General features: G+C 44.7%; 1 protein-coding gene across 1 annotated transcript in view; it reads left to right on the top strand.

Moving 5' to 3' along the window:
* The first annotated feature begins 606 nt into the window (after positions 1-606).
* The window catches only part of LOC140076788 (calpain-1 catalytic subunit-like), a 36,701-nt gene continuing 15,503 nt past the window's right edge, over positions 607-21,804 (top strand). The window contains exons 1-18 of the mRNA XM_072123495.1: positions 607-1,058; positions 3,351-3,554; positions 3,637-3,706; positions 4,431-4,549; positions 4,632-4,789; positions 4,860-5,031; positions 6,493-6,564; positions 9,485-9,570; positions 9,657-9,728; positions 10,499-10,665; positions 11,106-11,266; positions 12,913-13,121; positions 13,804-13,840; positions 15,203-15,265; positions 16,367-16,427; positions 19,918-19,976; positions 20,135-20,203; positions 21,457-21,535. Coding sequence (XP_071979596.1) covers positions 3,393-3,554; positions 3,637-3,706; positions 4,431-4,549; positions 4,632-4,789; positions 4,860-5,031; positions 6,493-6,564; positions 9,485-9,570; positions 9,657-9,728; positions 10,499-10,665; positions 11,106-11,266; positions 12,913-13,121; positions 13,804-13,840; positions 15,203-15,265; positions 16,367-16,427; positions 19,918-19,976; positions 20,135-20,203; positions 21,457-21,535 — 1,816 coding nt within the window. The 5' untranslated portion in view covers positions 607-1,058; positions 3,351-3,392. The remainder of the gene's footprint in view (positions 1,059-3,350; positions 3,555-3,636; positions 3,707-4,430; positions 4,550-4,631; positions 4,790-4,859; positions 5,032-6,492; positions 6,565-9,484; positions 9,571-9,656; positions 9,729-10,498; positions 10,666-11,105; positions 11,267-12,912; positions 13,122-13,803; positions 13,841-15,202; positions 15,266-16,366; positions 16,428-19,917; positions 19,977-20,134; positions 20,204-21,456; positions 21,536-21,804) is intronic.

The following is a 21,804-nucleotide window of genomic DNA, read 5'->3' as shown; positions in this document are numbered from 1 at the left end:
ATTTTATACACCGCAATTCTAAATCGTTCTGTATCCCTGATCTGTGCTGATGAGAAAGTACATTGTTAGCAGGGGCGTAACTACAGCGGTAGCAGCCATAGCAGCCGCTATGGGGCCCACAGTGTCAGGGGGGCCCCGTCATCCGACCTGACACAATAAAGAATGGAGGATGTGCACCATTATATCTATATTGCACTGCACATTGTCCAGCATAATGTATATAACATATACTGTGATGTATATTTGCAGTATCTGCAATGTGTATATGTTGTCTGATACACTGTATGTGAGTATGTTGCATATGGCACTGTATGTATGTGTATATGCTGTGTGTGCACATGAGTGTATTTATATGTGATCGTAACTCACATGTGTGAGTATACTAATATGTATAATTTTTATGTGGGAAGGGGGCCCCATGCAGTAGCCTGATAGGGGGCCCTGTCTCTCCTAGTTACGCCACTGATTGTTAGTAGATGAGAATTTATAACATATAAGGAAACAGTACAAGAATTATGATGAGACACGGGATAGGAGGTAACGGCGCAGGCTGGGGCTTGTTGGGAGTAAATAGGTTTTCCCATGATGCTTTGCAGGATACTCGTTCTTCAGGTTCTCGGTCACTTCCCTGTGTAGTGAGCGGGTGTGAATGTCTGGGCTCGGGACTGTCCTGGGACATCTTGGGTTCCTGCCCTTTGATATATTCAGGTAAAGGGTTAATTGGGGAAGTGACTGCAGGACGCAGAAGAGACTGCGGTGCGTGGAGGTCATGTGATGTGCACCCACATTTCCTGGAGTGAGATCACAGACTCCAGGGATAGAGAGGTCATTGTGCAGGTTCTAGGACCAAAAGTAATGGGAAAAAAGAAGGCGACACCTTGATCTAAGAAAAAAAAAAATCCTACATATCCGGTTATTTCAAGAAAATTTCCAAGTTTTTTTGGGGTCCCTATGGTGAGATAAAGGGGGCAAGTACACTCTGCAATGCATCAGATCAGCCATAGAGGTTACAATTACTTTCTGGAAGACACCCAGGACGCTCCTTGTCCTGAGCGTTGGTAAGTAAAGAAGTTCCCATTTAATGACAACAAGCAGAGATTTTCGATTTTGACTACTTCAGACTCCATCATTTTCAAGGAATAAGATGTTTTTTGTTAAAACTTACAGGAAATCTACCCGAGTCCCCCCTGTGCTGTAACTTCACAGGCTGTTAAACTGTTTAAAGATATCAATCACTGGGAGGGGGGAAGTGCTTCTGCACAGTGTAACAGTCTGTGAAGCTGCAGCACTGAGGGGCTTTGGTAACACTTTGGCAAAATTTTTAAAGTTGGCTTTAGAAGGAAGGAGGCCATAGATAAGAAATATAAGAAGATTAGAACAGTTACAATGTATCCCCCTGCTAAGCACATCCGCCTCCCTCTGCCTTATGTAATCTCACAAGGTGGGAGGAGAAGTGCTCCTGCACAGTGTAACAGCTTGTGAAGCTACAGTACAGAAGGGCTATAGTAACGTTAGACTCTCACCCTGCTCCCTCAGCACTTCTCCCCCTGCCTGATGTAATCTCCCTGAAGCATAGGAAGTTTCAGCACACAGGGGGAGGGGGGAAGTGCTCGTTAGTGCATAGATGGTCTCTTGTAACGCACCAAGAGCCTTCTGGCTCATTAGCAGAATTTTAAAAGTTGATTTTTGGGGGAAGGAGGCCACGGATAACAAATATAAGAAGATACAACAGTCCCGGTGCCTGGATCGATGAGTAATGTCCTTGGCTTATCAGGATGGATTTTGAGATCAGATTTCCTTTAAATACCCTTTTAATAGTGGAATAACATGAACAATATTTTCGGCAGTTTTTTAGGAGCCAAAGATGGGGTGCATCGAAAATATAGAAAGGAAGTTTGGCCTAAAATTTAAAAAAATGGCAAAAGAATCCAATTTTGCACAAAAGGAGTGGGGGTTTTTTTGCCATCATTCCCTTCTGGAGTCAATTGTAGAGATTCGTGCACCAAATACATGATGGGGCATTGTCATAATTTGGGCACATGCTGCACTGGGGTAACAGGTTTTTAAGACCAGGGCAAAAAATAGCCAGTGAATGGAGGCCAGAGCGCATGCGTCATCCAATGGGATCCCTATCCATGTGACTGGGGCCCCCACTGGTCCTCATGCTGTGGATAGCGGATACCACTGAACCCCTTTAAGAGAGATGTCTCTCCCTTTACAGTTGGTTCTGTTGGTGTTGACCCGCTTGTTGACAGTTATTGTTTAACAGAAACGGGTCAGCAGCAGACAACAGGTCTTTATCTCTAACATATCAGTATTTTGAAGTGTCTGCTTACCCCATGAGCATCACATGTGCTTCCTAGGTCTGGGAGGTCACACTTATTAGTGACTTGGCTTGGATGCAGGTCTGCCCCATTCAAGTGAATGCAATACCAGGTAAAGCGACTATACAACACAGGGTGCTGTCCTTTATACAAGACATCAGTAATAGTCCAGCTCTATGGGCCCCACCATAGATATTTATAACCTATGCTATAGATAAGTCTTGGGGCACATGTATTATCGCATCTGCGCCAAAAAAAATGCCAGGATTTTAATGTTTTTTTGGCGCAAAACTGTTGCGGGTCATTTATAATGAGTTTGCGCCAGAAAGAACAGATGTTTCCTCTGTCTTTTTTTGGTGCAAGTGGGCGTGGCCTAACGTTTCCACATTATCCTCCACATTTATGTGTATTTTGTCAGCATTTTTAGGGGCAATTTTTGGCGCACTATAGACCAGGAAAAAAATGGTCAGAGAGCAAAATTAAGGCGCTGTCCATGTAAAATTTGGGCGCACACTTCATTGATATCGCCATTTTTATGGCGCCCGACTGATCAGTTCCGTCTACCCAGTAATTACTTACAGCCGTGCTCCACTTAAAGGAAACCTACCACTGCTCGCATGATGAAATCATGCAAGCAGACCACCCTGGAGGCTACTTAATGCTGATGCCGGCACATAGTTTAGTTAGGCTCGGCGAACTTTCGTTTAGCAAAAAAACGATTTTCTTACATATGTAAATGAGTCCTCCGGTGCTACCCTGCGTCATCTTCGTGCTGGCGATGGCTTCCGATGTTTAATTATTCCCGCCTCCTTCATATTACGCGTCCTCCTTCAGGTGCCGAGCTCACGGCACTTATCGCGCATGCGCAAACATTAAGTCTCGCACAGCCGGCCGGCGATAGGTGCCGAGAGCTTGGTGACGTCACGGCTCTCGGAACCTGAAGGAGGACGGGTAAAATGGTTCTCCTGATAGACCCAGATTACTCTTTATCCTCCTTTCTACGTGTTTTATGGTTTTCTCATGCAGGTTGTAGAAGATCACATCTGCTAATGTTGGCTGTGGCCAATAATGGACCCTCCTCCTGCCAAAAGACTGAAAGCTACAATCACTCCTAATGAGAATTCTGCATCGTCCTCCTCCTCTTCTTCCATCTTACCTCTCTTCGAGGACAACACCTTCCCCCAGGATGAGGCTTTACAGATTGAGGGGATCAAGTGGAAGAGGCCCAAGGTAATGACTTGTACTCGTCTACTAATGTTATTAGACTAATGTCACCAGATGTGTCCTTCAGGTTGTGTCCTTCTACTTGTAGGAAATATGTGAATGTCCCCACTTTATAGTAGATGGCGCCACCAGGATGGACGTGTGCCAGGGAAACCTGAGTAAGTCTAACTATGCCAGGCATCTAAATCCTAGAGTCTCGGGTAGGGCATGGTCTGGGCTCTATTCGGCATGCATGACCTGACCCGTGATGTTACCTCTTCAGCATAGGATTACTTCCGAGGACGACAGATTAATTTAAGAACAATGTGTGGACCTCCCTCTGACAGCATAGCTCAGACCTAATGTCTACCCATGATTAGCTCTTTTGTCCCCTAGTACTCTCATCATCATGTTTTCTCATCTCTTGCTTTCAGTGATGGCTACTATTAGATATTACAGGTAGCCATGGGTGGGTTAGTCTATAAATCATTGCCGTATCCAACTTCAAACTACGTAGACCCTCGGCCTATATAGAACATACATTTATCTAATAATTTGGTTATTGTAGGGATTGGCTTCAGTCTTATCTCCAAAATGGATCATTAGGGTCAATGATTGTGTCAGATCCTTGGCACACCAGAAGATCACATAGGACTTTGTCCACCTAAAAAACTTTCTAGACCTTCCAACCTGTCTCTGTGTTGGAGTCGTTACTACTTTGTTTTTGCAAACATCGAAGATCTTTGATGAAGTTTTAGTTTGTTTACTCCAACGAGGCTCCACCGTGGGATTGTCTTCTGGAGAACATTTGACCAGGTTGAAAGAAACCTCTAAATGTCAATATGGACAATTAGAAGTTGGGTGTGAAAATACAGGTTTTTCAATGAGATCTTCACTCAACAGGTAACTGCTGGTTCCTCTCAGCTGTGGCCTGTCTTTCTCTGTACCCTCAACTGCTGGAGCAAGTTGTCCCCATGGATCAAGATTTTGGTGATGGCTACAATGGAAAATTTAGATTCCAGGTAAGATATCATTCATGAAAAAGAAAATCATCAAAGGCCAACAAGACCGGCATAATTAGCATCGGTCGTGTCTCTTTTATAGTTTTGGCAGTATGGCCAGTGGGTTGAAGTTGTGGTGGATGATCTTTTGCCGACGGTTCCTGTCCAGAAAAATGGAAAGACACAATACGACTTACTATTTGTGCACTCTCAGGACAAGGATGAGTTCTGGAGCTCACTTCTAGAGAAAGCTTATGCCAAGTGAGTGCAGCATTAGGCAATCTGAGTTTACGTATTGGTTTGAGATCCTACCTAGAGTGTTCTTCTTCAGGTTGAAAGGTGGTTACTCGACCCTCCAGATGGGGTTTGCTGGAGAGGCTTTGGAAGATATGACAGGAGGGGTGGTCCAAAGCTGTGATACTAGCGGGACATCATCAGAACTCTGGAGTCACCTTCACAATATGCTTCAGAGAGGAGCACTTATCTGCTGTGGGAACACTCAGGTATGAACACTGACACCTATTTCCCATGACTTGTATCTCTAACAAACATATGACCTATTACCAAATATGAGTTGCTGACCCCAACATCAAGAACCGACTTAGTTTCACATCTTGATTTGGCTTTCCATAAGAGGTATAGAATAGGATTATATAAATCCATACCTTGGTCTCAGTGCTGAGACCCCCGTAGATTGTGAGAACGAGGGGTCCGACCGACCCCTCATCACTCCATAAGAGTAATGGAGCATACGGCCGCGCATGACCATTCTGCTCCATTAATCTCAAGTGTTTTTGTGATCCCCATTAATTACTGTAATGTTAAGACGACCCCTTAAGTGTCTGTGTACAGGAGGCTGTAGTGAATTATTACGTAGGCTGTTTGGACGGTAGCCCGGGGCCCAAGCCTTCTAGGGAGCCCATGGCCACCCAAATCACCTACCAAATTTTATACTGAGACGGACCGTCACCCATACTTGTACATTTGTTCCTGCTCTCAATACAGATGTACACAACAACCATTTGAAGGTCCTCCAAAGGTCCTGAAATCGCAGATTGAAAACAGACAGAAGGGACACATCCTCCATTCCCAAGAAGCTGATCCTTGTACCAGATGTAGGAAGTAAATCCAGACTTGTAGGGTCTATAATATTCCTGCAGCCCAGGGCACATGGTGGTCTTATTCCACCCATGACTGGAGGTGTAGTAAGTGCAAGTCCGGGAGTGCAGGGATTATTGCGCTGTCCAGGCTATTTTGATTGGGTCTAATGTTGGGCAGGTAGGAAGAGTTGTGGTACTTTATCTTACCAGGCCTTGGGAGGGTTAAAGGAGCATTTTCACCAAAGAGGTGGTAGAGGTCATCTATTAGGCAGATGGCCATGGGCTTCAGTAGATCTGACCAAAAGGAGAGGTCTGGAAACAAGGACAGATTAGGAGGTAGCTATTTCAGTAGAAGGCATCATAAGGAACCATCGCAGGCGGTGGCTGAGGTGCAAAAGGTACTGGGAAGGGCAAGAAAGGCTCAGAAACATAAGTTGTTAGCGTTCTGCGAATCCGAGAGAAGGAAACCCGTTGTCCACTGTTACTCCAAGGTGTAAGAACCAAGGACCTTCCCTTGTATGAAAGTTCTGCTATGTTGTAAAACCAAAAAATGGTCAACCGACTGGAGCCGGCGATGCTGCACTCAGGCTAATAGATGGCGCCAGAATACTGTGTGATCCGACTCACTGACAGCTACAGAGGAGGGAGATGCGGAGTCTTAGGAAGAGGAAGTGGAAGTCACGGGGAGATGACAGAACCAGCACTGACCCAGATCTGACAAATAGTAGGGAAGTGGTAAAAACTGCTTTCTATCTCTGTGCCTGTAAAGCAAGGGTTAAAAACCTATAGCAGTAAAGTGTTGTTACTTTTCGAATGATAATTGTTACAATTTTTATACATTAAATTCTAATTTCTATTCTTTAGGGAGAAATTGAAACTTCGAATCTGATGGGAATTCTCAGCTACCACATGTACTCAGTGACCGGGGCACGAGAGGTAGGTACATGGGGCGGCCACCGCCGCGGGTATCATGTGATCAGAGATGACAAAGGGGATATAAGATGAATATGAGCCTCATCAATGGTGCTCAAAACTATTCAGTAATAGTAGTAAAACATAACAAAAACGGAATACAGTTACTCCTTATGAGCCAAACTGCCATAAAGGTAAGGTGTCCTGTGGATAAACACCAGTTCCTGGTCATGTGATGTCACACAGGTGCACAGCTTGTTATATCCCTGGTCATGTGATGTCACACAGGTGCACAACTCGTTATATCCCTGGTCATGTGATGTCACACAGGTGCACGGCTTGTTATGTCCCTGGTCATGTGATGTCACACAGGTGCACGGCTTGTTATGTCCCTGGTAATGTGATGTCACACAGGTGCACTGCTTGTTATGTCCCTGGTCATGTGATGTCACACAGGTGCACGGCTCATTATATCTCTGGTCATGTGATGTCACACAGGTGCACAACTCGTTATATCCCTGGTCATGTGATGTCACACAGATGCATGGCTTGTTGTATAAGTAAAAGGGGGTTTCCCATTTCAGCAAATTAATCTTATTGTTTGCATTATAAATAGTTATACAACTTTTCTAATATACTTTCTGTATCCATTCCTCGCGGTTTTTAGATCTCTGCTTGCTGTCATTCTATAATTCTATGTTTACTTCCAGTAGACAGAAATCTGACCATGGTCACACAGGTGCTCGGCTCGTTATATCACACAGCTCTGATTACTCTGTGATATAACGAGTTGTGCATCTGTGTGATATTACGAACCATGCACCTGTGTGATCACGGTCAGATTTCTGTCCACTGGAAGTAAACATAGAAGTTTTCTATAGGATGACAGCAAGCAGAGATCTAGAAAACAGTGAGGAATTGACACAGAAAGTATATTGGAAAATTGTGTAACCCTTTAAAGCTTATACTTCCATGTATACAATTACATATATATAAAAAAAAAATATGTGTGCACAGTATTGAGTAAAGGTCTGGCAGATGTGGAGAACTTGTTGTAATGTACTAAGGCTTTCAAAGATAAGTGTTAAAAGTTTTATTTTTCAATCAGATCAATAAATATCAATCAACAAAAGTGAATGTACAAAAGAGAAATATATATCAAACACCTAAACACCGGTCTTTGGCTTTAGTACAGCACAGTTTTTGAAGGGCTCAGCAGGGAGGTTGTCCCAGGCATCTTGGAGAACTAAGCACAGATCTGTGGATGTGGGTGGGCTCCAGGTTATCCAAGAAAGACTAAGGGCGCGTTCACACGTTGCGTTTTGGTCGCGTTTTCATTGCGTTTGAAACGCATATACAACAGCTGATGAGAGGTGATTTGCCTAATTACATTACCGTTTACGTTTGTAAACGCAATGTTAATGCATGCGTTAACACGTTGTTAACGCATGCGTTAACATCGCGTTATGATGAGTTTTGTAAACGGAAATGTTAACAGTGATGTAATTAGGCAAATCACCCCTCCTCAGCTGTTGTATATGCGTTTCAAACGCAATCAAAACGCAGGTCAAAATGCAACGTGTGAACGCGCCCTCAACGATGGTCTCAGTGGGGGCCATATTATTACTCTTTAGCATCTACTGACATTGGCTGTACATTGTTTTGTAGCACTAGAATCGGCATTGTTAAAGGGTCACCAGATTTTACCCTATTATGTGAAATCTCACCCATTTACCTATTTTTTTTAAAAACAATCTCCACCAAAGTCATATGCAAATGAGCTGAAGCTGCAGCGCGAGAACCAAAAAAAAAGCCTCTATTTTGGTTCTGTAGCACCTAGAAATATGCTTTTGGTGTCATATTAAAGATAAAAATCTGAACTTTTAGATTAGGCTTTTGGTTCTTTTTCTAACAGAACTAGAGAAACAAGGTGTTAAAGAAAAAAGCAGGAACTAGATCTTTATCTGAAGGTCAGATTTCGAGTTAAGGGCCTTTAGCTGCCTATACATTTACGTACAACAAAGTTTCTATAGGTTTGTTCTTAAGTTGAATTTATATGTAAGTAGAAACTGTATATTTTATAATTGTAGTTCCAGACAACAAACATTTTTTTGTCCCAGTGACAATTGGAGTTTCAAAATTTTTTGCTGGAATTGGACCAAGGATTATCAATAAAGCTTCATTACAGACACTTTACAGCTGATTATTGCAGCCGAGGACTAAAGTAACATCCAGAGAGCTTATGGGGTCCGTCTTTAACTAGGGGTCGTCTATAAGTTTGGTGTCCTTAAGTAGGGGACCACCTGTATCTCCGGTTCTGAGACATTCTTATGTTTAATATGACACCTCGGTTCCACCTACTATAGAGCCAATGATATGGGCATCTGTAGTGACTCTTTCCCTTCAACGACTCATCTCGGGTAAAATATGACTCATCTCAGGTAAAATATGACTCATCTCTGCTCATTTTCACATGATTTTGGTGATGCTTTTTTTTGTATAACAGAAGGGATTCTAGAAGGGACATTTCTGACCCAACCTGTGGCTGCTGATAGTTTAGTGGGGTAAAAGCTTGTGACATTGCTCAGCACTTCCAGATTATCCGGCTTGTTAGATCAGCAATGACGGATCATCCTCCCTTGTTTTGCTAATTGTAGCCAATTTAAAGAGTCAAATAGGAAACAAAACTGAACAAAATACAACAAATGTGTGAAGCTCATCATCTCGCGGGCACAATGGATGACATCTTCTGACTCACGCTTTACCGTAGCTTCTCCATTGCCCAAAATAGCGACTTAGGTTTTTGCCTCGCAGCCCTATTGTAACGAGCCACAATTTGCCTCCCTAGTGCACATTGTTTAGCCGTGTTATGACTACTCTGCGATTACATCAGTCCTTCTAGATGCATCTCTGCCATAAGGTTGTATTTTCCTTACACCTGCAGGTTCAGACACTACACGGATCTGCGTCTCTGCTGAGAATCCGTAACCCCTGGGGACACACCGAATGGATCGGCCCCTGGAGAGATGGGTAGGGGATTTACTCTCATTGGGATGACGAGCTGTCAGATACAGGGGGATGAGGTCTTTATGTACAATGTATTCCTGTATTCTCAGGGGACCCGAATGGCAGAGCGTGAGAGACCCCCAGGAGTCAGATAATGTCATATTGGAAGACGGAGAATTCTGGTAAAAATAAAAAAATCTGAAAAACAATCTCTAAAATCTGATTCTTTACATGTCCCTTTATACAAATGGGTAATCCATAGGGTTATATCTGAATATTGATTAATGATATAGGTCCTCAATATCAAAATTGTGAGAGGGGTCCGACACGCAGCACCCCCACAACCAAAAGTAAAACAGAAAGCAGACAGCCCCATTCTCCGTATAGTGGTCACACCGGGTTACTGCATTTATTTGGGAGCTAAGCAGCGGTGACTCAGTTCAGCCACTATAGAGGGAACGGCGCTGTCTGCTTTCTATAAGGTACAAAGATATACAGGCAGTCCCCGGGTTACGTACAGGATAGGTTCCATAGGTTTGTTCTTAAGTTGAATTTGTATGTAAGTCGAAACTGTATATTTTATAATTGTAGATCCAGACAAAAAAATATTTTACCCCAGTGACAATTGGAGTTTATAATTTTGTGCTGTAGTGGGACTGATGATTATGAATAAACCTTCAGTACAGACACCTTACAGCTGATGACCACAGCCTGGGACTATAGTAACATCCAGAGAGGTCACAGGGGGCAGAGGGGTCCGTCTGTAACTAGGGGTCGTCTGTAAGTCGGGTGTCCTTAAGTAGGGGACTGTCTGTATAGAGTTTTTCTTAGTAACATTACATGTGGGAACAGAACCGAATAAGAGGGTGCAGCCATAGTTATATACTGTAGACTAAGGTGGACACATATATATATAATATAATATTTTAGTAACTTCTTCCTTCTTGTGCAGGATGGACATTGAGGATTTCCAGAAGAATTTCCATTTTTTGGAGATTTGCCACTTGGGGCCACAGAGTATTGTCCAAATTGGCGCAGCGTCTAAACCGTGGGAATACGCCACCTATGAAGGGCGCTGGGTGAAGGGGCTGTCTGCGGGGGGCAGCTGTCCCACCAGTGGTAAGGATGAGAGTCCGTAGCTCTCCATGTGATGTCCTACACTAAGAAGCTTCTTTATATTCACTTAAAGGCTTTGTCCCAAGTTTTAAAGTTCATCCCCTATCCACAGGATTAATCCGTGAGGGCACAACTGCTGGGACCCCCACCAATCATGAGAACGGGACCCCCCTGGATCCAGAGAACGGCTATCTCCAGCACTCCCATATTATTGAATGGAGCGGCTGGACGCGTGCTCATCCTGCAGCTCCACCCATTAGTGAGAACGGGAGCCTCGTTCACGTGATCGGTGGATCGGACCCAGCAGTCGGACCCTCACACATCTACTTGTTTTCCCCTTTCTGGTGTATAGGGGACTTCTTAAAAACTCTATAATATTGTTAAATATTCCATCCCATGGGACATTTTTCAGGAATAATCCCATGAATTTCTCTGCTGTGCAGATTTTTACTGGATGAACCCCCAATTTTCTCTCACATTGGAGGGTAGTAATGATGACATCTCTGAGCCCCAAGCGTCGTGCAGCTTCATTGTCTCCGTCATGCAGAAGCATCAGAGGTTACGGAGGACCGGACACGTCCGTGTAGCGTGCCGCATATTCCAGGTATCGAGAATTTACAATGTAATCCACCGTATACTCATTGGTGTAATGGAGGCGGAGTTAATTCATGTTTACTATAATTTAAAAGGTCTATGATTCAAATTGTTAAGAACACACAAAAAAAAATCTGTACATTTTTATAGGTTTAATAATTCCCCTAAAACACCGCAATACCATGTCATACCTCCATACAGTAGAACTGCCATGGACACCTACATAGACACATAGAGGCTCATTTACTTACCCGGTCCTGTCGCGATCCAGCGGCGCGTTCTCCGACGAGGATTCGGGTCTTCCAGCGATTCACTAAGGTCGTGCGCCCGATGTCCACCAGGTGTCGCTGCTGTGCCGAGGTCCACCGGAGTTCACCTTCTTCTTCCTGGTGCATGTAAGTGCGTGTCAAGCGACACATTTTTTTTTTTTAAATACCGCAGTTTTTCCGAATCCGTCGAGTTTTCCGACGTCCACGCCCCCAATTTCCGTTGCATGCAACCCGACACCGATGCGACACAATCCGATCGCGTGCGCCGAAAACCCGGGGCAATTCGTCCCAAAACGGTAATTTTCGGGAAACCCGACGAAAATGAGCGATTCGGGCACTTAGTAAATGAGCCCCAAAGTACATTACTAATTTTGTTTCCTTGAACCCAAGAGTTGGGGGTAACTCTTAAGTAAAACTACTGCCCAATTAAACTTGAGATGGGTTCCGGGGGGTCACGGGACCCACTTCAGCCAATGAGTGTTCTCATAGCACCAAGGGACAACACAGGAAGTGCCCTTGAAAAACGGAAGTGATGTCTTGTGGTCGGAGGAGCCCACTCATTGGCTGGGGCTGGTCTTCATACCCCCCAGAACTTCTGACTCAAAAACCAGCAGTACTAGATTGACGATGAACAAGGATCCAGAGCGCACTGGGGCTCATTTACTAAGGGTCCGAATCTCCCATTTTCGTGGGGTTTCCCGAATATTTCCGATTTGCGCTGAATTGCCCCGGGATTTTGGCACACGCGTTCAGATTGTGGCGCATTGGCGCCAGCTTGCACGCGACAGAAATCGGGGGCGTGGGCGTCGGAAAACCTGACGGATTCGGAAAAACCGCAGAATTTTTTTTAAAAATTGTGTCGCAAGAATGGCACTCACATACACCGGAACGAAGAAGGTGAACTCCGGCGCACTTCAGCGCAGCAGCGACACCTAGTGGATATCGGGAGCACGGACCTTAGTGAATCCCAGCAAGCTCTGAATCAACTTCGGAGAACGCGCCGCGGGAACGCGAATGGACCGGGTAAGTAAATGAGCCCCAATATGTATGTGTTCTTTTTTCATGGGATTTTTCATATTCCTGGTAAACCCCATTTAAAAGTGATTAAGGAACCAGGGGAATTTTACTTTACAACTAAACCTGAAGTATTTTATAACTATCTATAAATCTAGTTCACCCAGAGTTCTCTTAATCTGCCACCATGCAACTTTGACATAAAACTGTGAAAATTGCAGGGCGGTGGCTTCAAAAACAATGCGGCATAATTCACGTCAACCGTACGGTATTTATCAACTTGTTTTGGCGCTAAAGTTATCTTCATTACCATTCAATAAGCCCTATATAGTGCAGGATATTTAGAGATGATACTCTGTTGGTATTTTGCCAGGGAGATGACGCCCATGTGTATCTATTCCAAGATGCCCTCCGCTCCGCCCAGCCGCTTCTCAGCGCTGGACCATGTGATAATCACCGGGAGGTTGTCCTCTGCTCCAGCCTGCCGCCTGGACGCTACATAATCATCCCATCCTTAGAGAAGGAGTCCGATGAGGGAGAGTTTCTGATTCGAGTCCTAACTGAAAAGGGAGACGGATCCAGGTATAATATAATAGGATGATCTGGTTTCTATAATGGATTTTGAATTGAATTCACATTTAAATATTCAATCAGTCTGTGGGAACTTCAGAACTTTCTCTCTGCCCCTCGAGCTCTGTCATAGACTCCTTTGCAGCACCTGATGCATTATGGACACTATCTACACAGCAGGGAAGCTGTTAGACCTTGCTCTCACAGCACCAACTATAGATTTCATGTAACTATTTCACATTTTGGTAAAAATCATTATTGAAATCTGAGATACACTTTAGGTAAACGGAGGGGGATGACCCATTTGGGCTCGTCCAAGGGGGAATAGGATGTCTTTCCGAACATATACACAAACTGCATGTGATTCGCTTATGGCCCGGTCTTTGTTCACTTAGGAAATCCATTATTGTTACAAAGACTTTAAATTCATCAATGAGGTTTTCCCAAGATTGCGACTTATCACCAGTCCCTAGATCGGCAGCGTGATGGGTGTCTGGTCGGTGGAGAGTTTCATTGGAGCGGCAGCGCTCCTTATAATCCAGGGGTTACGAGACCTTCTTGTGATCAGCGGACGTCTGACAGATTGATTTTGTACACAAACTCCTAAAAAGTCCCTGTTAGACATGAGCTGGTGCCCTGCTGTACCCTCCAGCATCACTTCTAATGGATACAATTGCTTTTTGATTCATTTCAGGCAAATGGAATCTAAAGCAAATAGCAGTGGAGCGCCGGTAAGTGTCTGATGTTTCCATATACAGCCAGCGGGTTACGTACAGGATAGGTTCCATAGATTTGTTCTTAAGTTGAATTTGTATGTAAGTCGAAACTGTATATTTTATAATTGTAGATCCAGACAAAAAATTTTTTGCCCCAGTGACAATTGGAGTTTCAAAACTTTTTGCTGTAATGGGACCAAGGATTATCCATAAAGCTTCATTACAGACACCTTACAGCTGATCATTGCTGCCTGGGACCATAGTAACATCCAGAGAGGTCACCAGAGGTCACAGGGGGCAGAGGGGTCTGTCTGTAACTAGGGGTCGTCTGTAAGTTGGGTGGCCTTAACTAGGGGACCGCCTGTATAATTTGAGTGCAAATGTGAAGTTTAGATCAATATGGACCACAGACATGAACTCGACTCTATCACAGTTGGGGGCAAATTTTACAATTTTTCATACACGGCAGTAAACCTGTAAAACAGGTTTGCTCATCCCAGAGTTTATTTGCATATAACCAGGATATTCTAGGATCACCAGGTCCGTGATTCTCTATAGAACATACTGTTATTGTGTTATATAAAAGATCCAAATGGATGGGGAGCGGGGGGGGGGGGGTATATTTAAAAAGTTCCCAAAGGCTCATGATTATAGGATATCCCACAGAGAGAGAAGTCACTGATGTCCCTGTCCCTGTTTGGGATATTGGAGAAAGTAAAGTTAAACTGCTATAATAATACAGGCAGTGCCATCATCTAAACTTCATGAGACTATGGGGCTCATTTACTAAGGGTCCGAACACCGCACTTTCGTCGGGTTTCCCGAATATTTCCGTTTTGCGCCGAATTGCCCCGGGATTTTGGCGCCACGAGATCGGATTGTGGTGCATCGGCGCCGGCTTTCGCGCAACAGAAATCCGGGGGCGGATTTGGAAAAAAACGCGGAATTTAAAAAACGATTTGTGTCGCAAGATCAGCACTCACATGTACCGGGAAGAAGCAGGTGAACTCCAGCGGACCTCGGCGCAGCAGCGACACCTGCTGGATATTGGGCGCACGGACCTTAGTGAATCCCGGCAGAACCCGAATCCTCACCGGACAACGCGCCGCGGGATCGCGACTGGACCGGGTAAGTAAATGTGCCCCAATGTGTCTGCTCAGCACTGAGCCATGATAGAGCCGTGTCCACACTGTGATGCTGAATATGCTGCATGATGGGATAATATTTCATAACTGACATAAACAAATGCTAATCCAGGCATCTCCCGTTATAATCTATGGGGATTACACCATGAAGACAGAAGGGTGACTAGAACGCCATGCAATGTATTCTGTTCTCATAGGACAATGGGGGTCACACCGTGGTTTTCTCTTACAGGCACCTTCTACGTTCCCCACAGAGGACCAGTGTCTGAGGCGATTTCTACAGTTTGCGAATGTGGTAAGATCTGTATATATATATATAATATATATATATATATATATATAATGGGGAGAGAGAATATGGGGATAGATATCTCAAAGAATAGTATATATAGGTAATAGTATATACAGGGTGTAACAAAAAAGGTCGAGACGGTAGAAAAATCGCATGAAATACACACTGGATTGAAAACTAAAACTAAAATGTATCAAATATTTTTCAAAAATCCATCCAGTGATACATAACCCAGTCCCCTATGTCACATTATCACCCTAATTGTGCACTGCTACAGCCTTGTCCTGCCCAGCATCAGCCCAGAAAAGTCATCACTGTGTTGTCCCTGACAGGCAGAAGTAATCAATCACTGCATCTGCTCAATCAGCTGCTGTGCATGAGTCATTCAGCTCAGGTTGATTAGTAATGTCTGGAACAGCTCAGGCAGCTCTTTTATGTATGGCAGCACCCAGCTTTCCCAAGGTCCTGAATTTTATAGTTGTTTTTAGAGCAAAACCGCTCGGTTCAGGGCTTAAACAAGATATGTTTCTGCATCAGTGTAGCTACAGCATTCTCGAGGTATGTTTGGTTCACTATGCATAAAAACAAATGGTAGATTTCCTTTAAATTTTACTGTAGTGTTTAAACCCTATACATCAGTGGGCGGGGCTGTTCAGCAGTACAGTAAAGAGATCACCAAGTCCAGCTACAATGATGGAATATAAATGCATTTTTTTTCACAGTCCTGCTGCTACTAACCACACGCATAAGGTATAATTACACAGATCCCCAGGGCTTTGACAGGGCTCATGTGTAGCTAAGTGCCCATTAGTAGTATTTTGTGGCTCCCATTTACTACATAGGTTTGGACGTTACTCTTGCGTCAGGGCTTTCGTATAGGGTCGAGTAAGGGGAGAGGAGGGTGGCAGCGCATAGGATGAAACTTCTTACATTAACTTCTTTGTAAGGAACTCAATCCTAAATTTTTCAAGTGTGGGCAGGAAGGAGCAAGCCCGGGCTGTGAAGTCTATGACACTATGGGAGCTGTATGTACCTCCAGTGTTAACCCTATCATGCATTGACGCACTAGATTTTTAATGCCTCACCCCATTTGCTCCAATGCAGGACGGACGAGTAAACAACTTACAACTTCACAGCCTTTTGACTTCTTTGCTGAAGGAATTTGGTGAGTAATAAGGAATCGCTGCAGATTTCCAGACTAAATAGTGAAATGCCGACTCTGCAGAAAAGCAAATCATTGTTTGTACAAAGTGACGAAAATATCCCCGGGACCGAGGGATGTCCTGTCCTGTGCTGTTGTAATATTGATAACGTATCCTTAGAATGGGTCCTATATCAGACTGGTTGGGGGTCTAAGACCCTGCACCCCCATAGATCAGCTATTTTTAGCAATTCATAAACAGAGAGAGACAGGAAGCAGACAGCGCTGCTCTCTGTGTAGTGGTCAGGCCAGGTTACTGCACATCTCCTATTTATCTAAATGGGAGGTGAGCTGCAGTGATTCGGTTCAGCCACTACACAGAGAACAGCGCTGTCTGCTTCCTTTTCCATTCTCTGTGTAACTCTGGGGGTGCTGGTTGTTAGACCACCACCACCACCACCAACTGAATATTGATGATCCATACTTAGGATAGTTTAGCAATATTTTTAGCCCAGAAACCCCATTTTATGCACATTTCTGTGCCTACAGCCCTAATTCAGACCTATGTGTCTTCCTGGAAACAGAATACAGGCGGTCCCCTACTTAAAGGGCACCTACCACCACGATTCTACCTATAAAGGTAGATCGGGTGGTAGGTGGATGTATGGGACGTGAGGATAGCCCTTTTTAGAGCTAATCCTCACGTCCCCGCTAGCCTAGCATAAACTTTATTGCCCTAATATGTTAATTTAATTAAGCGGCTACCGGGGCGTGGAGTAGCCGGACACGAGGCTACACGGCGCGGCTACTCCACGCCCCAGTAGCTGCTTTCCCCCGCCTACCCTGTGATCTTCGGCGCGCAGCTCCTGGCAGCTGCGCGCCCTCGTCCGAGAAGCCGGAGTTCTGCGCATGCGCAGTAACTCCGGCCAAGATGCGCGATCTCGGGAACGAGGCCGGAGTTACTGCGCATGCGCAGAACTCCGGCTTCTCGGACGAGGGCGCGCAGCTGGCAGGAGCTGCGCGCCGAAGATCACAGGGTAGGCGGGGGAAAGCAGCTACTGGGGCTTGGAGTAGCCACGCCGTGTAGCCTCGTGTCCGGCTACTCCACGCCCCGGTAGCCGCTTAATTAAATTAACATATTAGGGCAATAAAGTTTATGCTAGGCTAGCGGGGACGTGAGGATTAGCTCTAAAAAGGGCTATCCTCACGTCCCATACATCCACCTACCACCCGATCTACCTTTATAGGTAGATTCGTGGTGGTAGGTTCCCTTTAAGGACACCCGACTTACAGACGAACCCTAGTTACAGACAGACCCCCTCTGCCCACTGTGACCTCTGGTGACCTCTCTGGATGTTACTATAGTCCCAGACTGCAATGATCAGCTGTAAAGTGTCTGTAATGAAGCTTTACTGATAATCCTTGGTCCCATTACAGCAAAAGAGTTTTAAAACTCCAATTGTCACTGGGGCAAAAAAAATTTTTTGTCTGGAGCTACAATTATAAAATATACAGTTTCGACTTACATACAAATTCAACTTAAGAACAAACCGATGGACCCTATCTTGTATGTAACCCGGGGACTGCCTAAAAAGTTGCTAAAAATATATATACGTACCCTTTAAAGCCATCTTTTATAGACCCTACAGCGAGCAACATCAATCCACAATAACATTACAGGCAGTCACCGGGTTACGTACAAGATAGGTTCCTTGGGTTTGTACTTAAGTTGAATTTGTATGTAAGTCGGAACTGTATATTTTATAATTGTAACCCCAGACAAAATTTTTTTGGTCCCAGTAACAATTGGATTTTCTAAATTTTTTGCTGTAATTGGACCAAGGATTATGAATAAATCCTCATTACAGATACCTTACAGCTGATCATTGCAGTCTGGGACTATAGTAACATCCAGAGAGGTCACCAGAGGTCACAAGGGCAGAGGGGTCGTCTGTAAGTCGGGTGTCCTTAAGGAGGGGACCGCCTGTACTTATGTTATATACACAGTCCTGACTTATTTCTCATCCCTCACTCTTGCCCTAAATTATAACCCAAACCTAATCTCGCCCTCGCACGCCCACATTTTACAGCTGTCACTCTCCTATAAAGGCGCCATATAAAGAGGCCTCAATCACATGTATGACTCCTGCTTGTAGATGTTTCAGTGCATGACAAATATCCTCTCTCCACACCTACTAAATCCTTAAGCAAACACCAGCGACTCGGGCGGCTACGTGACTCTGACTCATCCGTCTTGTGCTGGATGTGGTTAAGATTTTGTATTTGTCTTTCTGAAAAAATTCTACATAAAGTTTGAAGATGCTTGTTATTGCTTCGGGGCTGGCAATGGGAGGTGAGTGGAGGAGAAACTTCATAACTAGTGATGAGCCGACCCGAGAACTGCAATGTCCGGGGTTTGTATCTAACATTGCGGAGCTGGTTCCGCGGAACAACAACCTAGTCTGCAATCAGAAGTTTGGGTTTGGTTCACAAGCCACTGAACACCCGTGGGTATTATAGTATATGTTCCCGTGGCATGTATTTCCCAGATCACATGATCGGTGCCAGCACTGATTGTGGGTGTTATTGGTGGTTGAGAGGACCCATTTAAAAGGTCAACACCCATGATTGGGGCCAGAACTGATTGCGGGTGTTATCGGTGGCTGAGTGGACCCATTTAAAGGGTCAACACCCATGATCGGTGCCAGCTATGATTGCCTGTGTTATCGGTGGTTGAGCAGACCCATTTAAAGGGTCAACACCAATGATCGGTGGCAGCTATGTTTGCCGGTGTTATCGGTGGTTGAGCAGACCCATTCAAAGAGTCAACACCCATAATAGGTACCAGCTATAATTGCGGGTGTTATCGGTGGTTGAGCGGACCCATTTAAAGTGTCGACACCCATGATCGGTGCCAGCACTGATTGCGGGTGTTGTCGGTAGTTGAGAAGACCCATTTAAAGGGTCAACACCAATGATCGGTGCCAGCTATGTTTGCCGGTGTTATCGGCAAAAAGGGTCAACACCCATGGGTCAACACCCATGATCGGTGCACGGCCGAATCCACCAACTACTGATGGGTCCACTCATCACCAATCATAACCGGTGCGAAAAAAAATGTATAAAAAGTCTACAGTTTAAAGAACAATGCCCATCGTGACATGACAATGCCCCAATGGGCCGATAGAAAACGATGGCCCAGTTCTGGCCCAAATGTGAGACAACTATGCCCTAAGTTGACAGTGCTCCAATGTCACGAGGCCTCACCATGATATGACAACGCCCCACTGTGCTGTGACAATCAATCTCCATTGTCCCCCATAGTCTCAATGTGACATGGGAACCGCCCGTCCCATAGGTTCCGAAATCATAAGTTCCGAAACCTGTGAAAGCCTACCCATGTGCGTCCTTCAGCCCTCCACATGACCACAGACATGTTGCTAAATTATGCGTCTAATTGTTCCTTTACTTTGCCTTGTATAGTGATGTGTTATATATCTCTATGTATTCGCAGTTCCCCTGATGCCAAAGTTCCCCTTGGAAGTTTGCCGCTCGCTGATGGCCTCAATGGATGTATCCTTGCTGCTGCTGCTGATGGTTTATCTGTGTAGTATCTCCCTGCACGACGGATCATCCCGTCCCATATATAACAGGCGCTTTGTCCCCCTCCACGTCTCCCCCTGTCATCTCATTACCCGGTCTCTATGTTATAATGAGGTGACTCCAGACAGATATCGGCCGCCGGTTCCCTGGACTTGGAGCAGTTTTACATACTTTGGAAGAAAATCATCGCTGGAACGGTGGGTTCATCACTTCACTGCTGACTGATACACACATCCACATCATCAAATCTATAGACATGAACTGTACATTGCAGCAGTATTTGAAGTCAATAATAGTTCTTTCAATGGGTTTTCTACATGATACTGAAAAAATTTACCCAATTACGAAAGGGAACTTGTCACCAGGGACCTCATTTTCACTAAAGACCGGTTGCAAAAGCCCATTTGCATTACAATATAATTGTGTGTTATGACTTACCTTGCACCCTGATAAAATCCTCTGTGTAGTCCCAGGGGTTGGGCTTTGGTTTGGATGTATTTAAAACAAAAACACTGACTTGTCTGTGCTGCAGACTCCTCAGCCCCCTCCATTGGGCTCCTGTACAGCTCCTCCCTCTCCCACTGATGTCAGCTCTGAGCAGGAGGGAGGAGCTGTACAGGAGCACAAAGGTGGAGGCTGAGAGCTGAGGAGTCTGCAGCACAGACAAGTCACATGTTGTTTTTGAAATGCATCCAAACCAAAGCCCAACCCCTGGGACTACACAGAGGATTCTGTCAGGGTACAAGGTAAGTTATAACGCATATTTGCAATGCAGCTGTAATGGGCTCCTGCAACCTGTCTTTAGTGAAAATGAGGACCCTGGTTACAGGTTCCCTTTAAAGTTATCTGCCTTAGAGCATACCTAACCTTACCATACCAACAATAGCCACTATACAGTGGTTAGACTGTAAACCGCAGCGCTCATGCAAATGCTTCAGTCTCTTCTAACAGCTGATTGGTGGGCATCACCCCCCATAGTGTAATACCCCCATAATGCATGCATTGATGTCAATAGGATTGGGGCGATTGTAGTATCTGGAACGACCACCCTTAAAGGGATCATGTGGTCAGATCCTTAAAGGACATGTACCATTAGATCTACTGATTGTAGATGTCCCAAACTTACTTGCTCATTGTTTAGGCTTTTTGTAAGTCCTGGAATGGCCGGATAATCCTAAAATAGATTCATGATATATCCCTATGCGTAGGCTTACACAGATCCCAATCATATTCCCGAAATTATAAAATGACGATAGATCATTTATGGTCACGGAGCAGGTTTTGCCCCCTGTAGGAGGTATTTGGATGCTTTGCTAATTATTGGTGTTTTTTCTATAAATGTCATATGGATGGTGTGGATTCTGTACAGGGGGGTCCTCCGGGGGGGGGGGGGGGGGCATGCTCCGCTCTGTTGGAGGTGCCTCATTATAATCTCCGTGTCTTCCTGCAGTGTATATTCTCTGCTCTGCACAAAGAGAAGATTGACAGAATTGCCGGGGATCAGCTGGCGGCGGCTCTCCAGTCTGCAGGTAACAGCGTGACCTACATACACCTGATCTGTATGCGAGGTCTGCAGCGCCAGGACAGCTCTGATTTAACGCACAGTCAAGGGAAAATATTTTTCGTTGAAAAATCCCACTGTGCTGACAGTGTTTTAAACAAAAGAAATCTTTAAAAGGGACACTGCCGCCAGATTTGACTCCATTTAACTACTAACCTTCCCAAGTATGAAATGTCCTTTCTAGAATTCCCTCTATTATGTGATATAACTTATTTAAAAAAAAAATGTCCTCCAAAG

Source organism: Engystomops pustulosus, chromosome 9 (genome assembly GCF_040894005.1).
Source record: "Engystomops pustulosus chromosome 9, aEngPut4.maternal, whole genome shotgun sequence".
NCBI lineage: Eukaryota > Metazoa > Chordata > Amphibia > Anura > Leptodactylidae > Engystomops > Engystomops pustulosus.
The sequence above is the reverse complement of the archived record's forward strand: the minus strand, read 5'-3'. Positions and strand labels throughout refer to the sequence as shown.